The sequence below is a fragment of the Cnephaeus nilssonii genome (genome assembly GCF_951640355.1).
Source record: "Cnephaeus nilssonii genome assembly, chromosome: 22".
NCBI classification, from domain to species: domain Eukaryota; kingdom Metazoa; phylum Chordata; class Mammalia; order Chiroptera; family Vespertilionidae; genus Cnephaeus; species Cnephaeus nilssonii.
The window spans coordinates 13251994-13259554 of NC_137093.1; the positions used below are offsets into that span (position 1 = coordinate 13251994).

The following is a 7561-nucleotide window of genomic DNA, read 5'->3' on the forward strand; positions in this document are numbered from 1 at the left end:
ACTGCCTCCTGCACGCCCCCTACTGGGGTTCGAGTCCACAACCCCGGCCTGTGTCCTTGACTGGAATCAAACCCGGGACCCTTCAGTCCCCAGGCCAACGCTCTATCCACTGAGCCAAACCAGCTAGGGCCTGACTTCTATTCTTACTTACTGCCCAAGCTTCACTCTGACCAGTGTGGCAGGATCTCTTCTCAATCCAGCCCTCCCCTGTTGTTTTTTTTTTTTTTTTGGGGGGGGGGGAGGCTGGTGCCAGCCCATCCTGGCACTTGCCCAGAGGGCAGAGGCAAACCCCAAGATCTCCTCCTCTATATCAAATGTAAGAAATGGATTTCTCCTCACAGAGCAGGTGTTCTGGATGTAGGTAAGGTATCTGGGTTAAAATTGAACTATAATAATAGCATTACAAGCTGGCTAATTAAGCAATTATTTTAAAAGCATACAACTTTCGTTATCTGAAACCTCTGGGAATATTCTTTCTAAAGAAACAAAATTCCCTGAGAATTGAAGATTGAAGCTTTAAGTATTAGTGGTACTTTGTTAAAAACATTTTTAAAAATATTCTTTCTCAAAGGTACTGAGCCATTCTGGCCCGGTATGGCTCAGTTGGTTTCGGGTTTGATACCTGGTTAGTTACATGCAGAAGGTGACCAATCGATGTTCTCTCTCACATTGATGTCTGTCTGTCTGTCTCCCCCCCTCACCCCTCGCCTTCCTCTTCTCTAAAATGTCTGTGTATTGATGAAGGGATAAATAAAATGTGGTATATGCATAGAATGGAATATTGTCCATCAATAAAAAGAAATGAAATAGTGGTACATGCTACAGCATGGATGAACCTTGAAAACATTATGCTAAGTGAAAGAAGTCAGTCACAAAGGACCACATATTGTATGATTCCATTTATCAGTGGATAGAGCATCAACTGCAGACTGAAGGGTTCCGAGTTCGATTTCGGTCAAGGGCACATGACCGGGTAGCAGGCTTGATCTCCAGTAGGGGGCATCAATCAATGATTCTCTCTCATCATTGATGTTTCTATTTCCCTCTCCCTTCCTTTCTGAAATCAATAAAAATATAAATAAATAAACAAACAAACAAACAAATAAATAAAATGTCCAGAATAGGCAAAACTACAGAGACCGAAAGTAAATTAGTGGTTGCCTAGAGTTAGGGGCTGAGAAGGCAACAATTCAGGGGAACAGGGTTTCTTTGGGGAATAATAAAAATGTACTAAAATTTATTGTTGTGATGGATGTCAACTCATAGAAAATGAAAAAGACTTAACAGAACACAGGAGAAATCAACAGATCCACAATTATGTTTGGCAACTTCAGCATTCCTCTCTTAGTAGTTGATAGAATAAATAGATGAACAATCAGTAAGGTTACTGAAAACCTGAAAAACCTTCTTGACCTTACTGATATCTATAGAAAATGCCACTTAACAAAAGCAAAATACACATTCTTTTCAAGTACAATTGGAAAATTCACCAAGTTATATCTTACATATACTGTATCATAAGACAAATCTCAATACAATTGAAACGAATTGAAATCAGAGGATGTTTTCTGACTGCAAAAGAATAAAATTAGAAATCAACAACAGAAAAAAAATCTATAAATCCTCCAAATGTTTGGGAACTAAATAATATGCTTCTATATACCTCAGAATCAAAAAAAAGAAATCGAAAGAAAAATTAGAAAAATATCTTGAACAGAAGAAAAAAGAAAACACATCTTACAAAATTTTTGTGGAATGCTGCTAAAAGCAGTACTTGGAGGGAAATTTACATCTTTAAATGCTTATATTAGAAAAGAACAAAGATCTAAATGCCTATGATCCTATAATTATATAACTGTAATTATAAGTTCCCCAAAAGATCTAAGGGACTATTTAATCCTAAGTAAGAAAAAAAAATCTACTAGACAGGCGCTTTAACCAACTAAGAAAAAAAATCTAGGAAAACAATACCTAACATTCATACTAAATGTAATATTCACAAATCTATTTAAAGTGGTCTTAAAATAGTTCCATCTCTATTCTAACCACAATTGGCACTTTTACTTACTATTAACATTTTAAATTCTTCACCAGTCCCCTAAAAGCTATAAAATGATTACGTTGTTTTTAGGATAAAGATGAAAATCATTTCCATCACATGCCCTGGGTGATAGAGCCCTGCCCACCTCATCAGCCTATTTTTGTGCCCCCTACCTCCCTAAGCTGCAACCACTGTAGCCTTTCTTAAAGCCATCAAGAGAGTAAAATATTTTCCTACCTCTGGGCCTTGCACAAGCTGTACCCTCTACTAGGAGTATTCTTTTCTACACACTTCGTTGGCTAACTTCTACTCATCCTTTCCCAATGTTTAAAATCTTCCCTGATATCCACATAAATCAGGACCCCATTTTCTCTCTCCTCACACCCATTTACCTTTTTAAAAAAAATTGAGACAAAACGCACCGACACCATTTACTTTTGCTTTGTGGTACTTGTTACCATTTTAGATTCTATTTACTTGCAATTTTTTGTTTAGTGCTTTTTTGTCTGTCTCTCTCCATGGTAAACTCCATGACAGCAAGACCATGTCTATTTATGCATCCCTCTAATGGGCCTCTTCAGAGCCGAGCACAGAGCTTGGCACACAGCAAGCACTCAAAGATTTATTATATGAATGAATGAATGTCACCATCTTTTGCTGTTATATTGGTATAACTCCTGAATCCAGGCTTCCAGACCAGCTCTAAAAACAAAAACATTGAGGAAAACAGAATGGCTTTAGCAGCAAAGATAGAGCCTCTCAGAACTCAATAAATAAATGGGAGTAAGAACTGAGGATTTTTTCCTCAACCCTATATTTATGTGTCAGTGTATCACACAAATAAAAATAGTATTCTGGCTGGCTTGGCGCTGTTCAAAAAAGGCCAAGGATTTTTCCTAAATGCCAAGTTACAAGACAGAAGCAAATACAAAAACAAATAAATACGTAAGTAAGACTGTCAGGAAAATGAAGTGCATAGATAAATTTCAGCAATTAGAATCAACAACATGAACAGCTGCTGGTGAAAGGGACTGAAAGCGACCACTGGGTGCAAACTGCAAACACACACAGCAGAAAAGAGAATCTGCAGTAGAGTCAGAAATAGAACATTTCTGCCCTCTGGGGGAGCAAACAGCTAGTGATGCATCAATTCTGAGACTCTCTAAGGCCATCGATATCAACAATCCAGCCATAATAATCTTCCTAATACACATCACTCTCAGGCCCTGAAACATCCAAGGGCTCTTACCTGTCTCATCAGTGAAATCCAAACTCTGAGTCTGGGACTGCGTATCGCCTGCTTTCTTCTCCAGTCTCATCTCCACTCTTGGCTTTAAATACACTGTTTCTGCTGACCCTGTTGTCCCTACTTAACATCTCAGAGCAAAGTAACCTCCCAGCAAGAGCCTACCACCTCTTCACTTTTAGAGCACATTTCACTTTTTTTACCTTGCATTACATTTTTCACACACCTGTCCAGAGCCATGGAGAAAAGGTTCCACCCCGCCCCCAAAAAAATTATACTCACTCACACCCCAGCAAAGTGTGAAACAGCTAAATATCCTCCCAAGGGATTTTTATTAAAAAGTCACTTAGTGCGCCCTAGGCTGTTTTGCTCAGTGGTTGGAGCGTCGGCCTGGCCCGTGGACTGAAGGGTTGCAAGTTCAATTCTGCATGTACCTGGGTTTCAGGCTCACTTCTTGCCCCTGTCAGGGCGTGCGGGGCGGGGGGGTTGGGGGGAGGCAGCCGCCATAGATGTTTCTCTCTCTTTCTCCCCTGTCCCTTGCCAATCTTCTAAAATAAAAAGGGAGAAAATATCCTCAGGTGAGGATTTTTTAAAAATAGAAAGAAGACCATAAAGTGAATACTGCTATATATGGTTAAAGACTGAAAAGGTATTCTAAATGAAAGTTCTGATGAGTTATTATGGGCTGAATTGTGCCCCATTCCCAAATTCACATATTGAAGTCCTACTCATTCAGGTACCTCAGAATGTGACTGTATTTGGACAAGAGTCTGTAAAGAGGTAATTAAGTTAAAATGAGGGTGGGCTAGTCCTATCAATCTAACTAGTGTTCTTAGAAGAAGAGACTAGGACACAGACAGGAACAGAGAGAAGACACAGAGAGAAGATGGCCATCTACAAGCCAAAGAAAGAGGCCTCAAAAGAAACTAACACTGCTGACACCTTTATCTTGGATTTCTAGCCTTCTTTTTTTTCCTGTGAAAAAATTAATTTCTGTTGTGTAAGCCACCATGGTACTTGGTTATGGCAACCCTAGCAAACAAACACAGTTAATGTGGCATGTTTACAGGTAAAGATTTTTTTCTTCCAATTTCTTCTTAAAATATTTTAGACTTAAGAACAACGATTATAGTTCTAGCAGCGTGATACCCTTTGCCAATGCTCATTCTCTCTCCTCTCCTCTCCCTCCATGGAGGGTTCTTTTTAACATGGCCTCACAAAGGAAAGGGAGCAAAGATGGAAAATTTTCAGTTGCGTGATGCTGAAAAAATACCATTATTTTTACTCCATGGCAGACCACTCTAAAGGACAGACTGGATAACCATGAACTCCAGAAAGCCCACTCACTGCCCTCAGCATCTGACCACACATTCCTCCACGTATAGATAAGAGCTAACCAGCTCATCTTCTGAAGAACATCTGTCCACCAGGGAGAGTCCAGCCTGTCCCTAATGCCAAAGTGCCATTTAAACATCAGATCAATAGTTAGCTAAGACTACCTCGAGATTCTGGCGTTCTAGCTGAAGAAAAGAGAGGATATTTTAGGATACGGGAAAGGACTCTGACCAAAGCCTCCTGTGGGTGAGAAGAGGAATGGAAGGGCAAGAAATGCTGCCTGCTCTGCAGCTCTACCCAGAACGCTCCGTGCCCCAGCGTTTGGGGTGCATTAGTATGGCACAGTACAGAGGAGGAGAGGTAGAAACAAGACACCTGGTTTCCTGGACACAGAGAAGTATGACCAGGCAGAGCCAGGAGGAAGCTTGGCAGAGGCAGTTCAACAACATTATGAAGACAGGCAAGAACAAGGAAAGCAGAGCAAGACAGGCATATAAATTCAGAGAGAGGGAGTCTGGAAGCCAACCCTACGTGGGGTATGTGGAGATTCCTGTGTAGATGGGACTTCTTTTCTTCTCTTATTTTTTCCCCTTTCACTTTTCACCCAGTGTGGAGAGTGTTGAGGACTAAGTGGAACATGGTCTAGACTCTAGAGGGCTTCACTGAGGCTGTCCTCAGAGTTGGATGTAATCCTGGGGGTGGGACTCAAGGCTGAGACTCCAGTCTTCCAGGCAGCCTAGCAGGAAAAGGTCAAAGCTGAGATATGGATCAGAGAATAGATGCCCAGGGCTCTTGGGTTTGGCTCTCTGAACATGGCAGGAATCTGATCAGCAGACCTGGGATACAAGAGAAGATGGAGGACTTGCAGGAAGTCTGACTTGCTGTTGGTCACCTGAGCGACTAAATTAGGACTGTTCCTTATTTACCTGCCTTAGCATATACCAGTTAATAGGAGGTGCTCAATAAATGTTTTCTGAATGAAAGAATGAATTAAGTAATTAAACAAAAAATAAAAGCCACTTGGTTTCACAGCCTGGGATTAGGGTGGAGTAAGTAAACACAACGGTGGCATATAGAGGGACAAAGACAGGGCAAGTTATGTCCTTAATGTGCCGCAGGTGACGTTAAAAGCATGTCAGGGCTGCCTGAGTTACCAAGTCTGAGCTGAGATGTCAAGTCCAGTTCAGAAAACTTAAGTCTTTCTTGGCCCTGGCCGGGTAACTCAGTTGGTTTAGAGCATCAACCCGATACGCCAAGGTTGTGGGTTTGATCTCTGGTCAGGGCACATACAGGAAGCAACCAATAAATACATCAGTAAGTGGAATCACAAATCGATGTTTCTCTCTCAAATCAATAAACTAAAAGAAAACTCAGCCTTCCTCACGTCAATCCTATCTGGACTAAACCTTTCTCAGTCCAATTCCTTCTCTCTGGAAAAAGGAGAAGAGGAAAAATAGAAACAAAAAAATGATAGAGAGAGATTTGTCAATACTGGTCTCCCCCCTTAAGCCTCCATCTTGATTATCCCAAATGAGTACGCAGAAACTCCTTTATTCTTAAGAACCTCAAGAATCTTTTGCTTAGGAATGCTAAGGGCTTCTTTTTGATAGTTGTAGAGCGGGAAAACGTAGTGAGCAAATACTACAAAACTGAGTAGTCACCACTGTTCTTCCCCTACTGTCCGACAATTCTCCTTCCATTTGCCAGAAAGCTATGTGGGGAAGAGAGAATCCCATCCCTTCAACACTAACACACGAATGAGCCTCATCACGCACGGGTAGGGGACGAACGCTTACATTTACTTACTGTTCACTACTCTGTGCACGGCACTCTAGGCCTGAACTCATTTAATCCTCAAGAGCCACCTCATTTCAGAGATCAGGAACCGGGCTCTTGAGAGTTGAAGTAACTTGTCTAAGACAATGCACAGGGAGTGAGGGCAGGGACCGAACTTAGGTCTGACTGAAATCCGCGTTCTTTCCACCATCCCAGGCACACCTTTGGGTTGCCTTTCACCTTTCTCCCAAGATAAGGATTGCTCTGGCCTAAGTTCTTTTTCCTCTGAAGCAATCCCCAGTTCAAGTCTCTGCCCACTGACAGTGCACTCCCGCTTCCCTGCCACTGTAAACCACACGATCTTTTACCCAACCCAAGGCCCCCTCTAGTGTCACAGAAAAACAATGCGCAGGAGATTTGCATTTCAGAAAGCCCTTTCAGATACAGTGACTAGTCCATCTGCCCTTCACGACAATCCCGTGAAGCGGGCAACGCAGGTGACAGCACCCCCGTTTGACAAGGAAGGCATCTCTCCAAAGTCACGGAATAAAAAGCAGGGAAAGTCGGGAGCAGAGACCCAGATTTTAACGCTGGTCCTTTAACTCTTGCCACACTGCTCCTCACTGCCACCCCCGCCCCAGCGATGTCACAAGGTGCCCCCTCAGTTCGAACCCCGGCCTGTATTTCACACGTCCCTCCCTCGCCCACCCACCGCAGCGCAGCGCCCCCGCCTCTGCTTCCACACGGCCCACTCCCCCTCCGCCCCGTCTCTTTCCAACCCCCTCCGCCCACAGACCACCCCGGCTCACGAGACGCCTCCCGTCACAGGCAGCAGTACGCGACCCCCTTCTCGGCCTCCTGCAGACCCTCGCCCAGCGCCCCCACCCCCATTGGCGCCCCAGTCCCCTTCTGTCAGCCGGCGGCCGGGTCGGCCCAGGCTACCTTCTCCAAGGATGCAGGTCTCTGCACGGCCAGGGAGCGGGCCAATGACAGGACCGTGTTGAAATAGAAACCCCGCGAGGCGCTGGAGCCGGAGCCGGAGCCGGAACCGCAGCTGGAGCCGCCGCCTCCCCGGGCCGCCGCCGCCGCCGCCGCCATCATCACGCGCACAGCGGCGCAGCCCGCCGGCTTCCCGCACCGGCCCGCGAACGCCGGAGCTCACC

The 7561-nt window shown here is 44.1% G+C and overlaps 1 protein-coding gene across 2 annotated transcripts in view; it reads right to left on the reverse strand.

Annotated features, from left to right (window-relative positions):
- The window catches only part of PI4KA (phosphatidylinositol 4-kinase alpha), a 93761-nt gene extending 86202 nt beyond the window's left edge, over nt 1-7559 (reverse strand). The window contains exon 1 of one of the 2 annotated variants that reach the window (XM_079762835.1): nt 7341-7559. In XM_079762835.1, the coding sequence (XP_079618961.1) occupies nt 7341-7499 (159 nt within the window). In that variant the 5' untranslated portion in view covers nt 7500-7559. The remainder of the gene's footprint in view (nt 1-7340) is intronic. The other variant, XM_079762834.1, reaches the window with a different exon arrangement.
- Between the last annotated feature and the right edge of the window lie 2 nt (nt 7560-7561).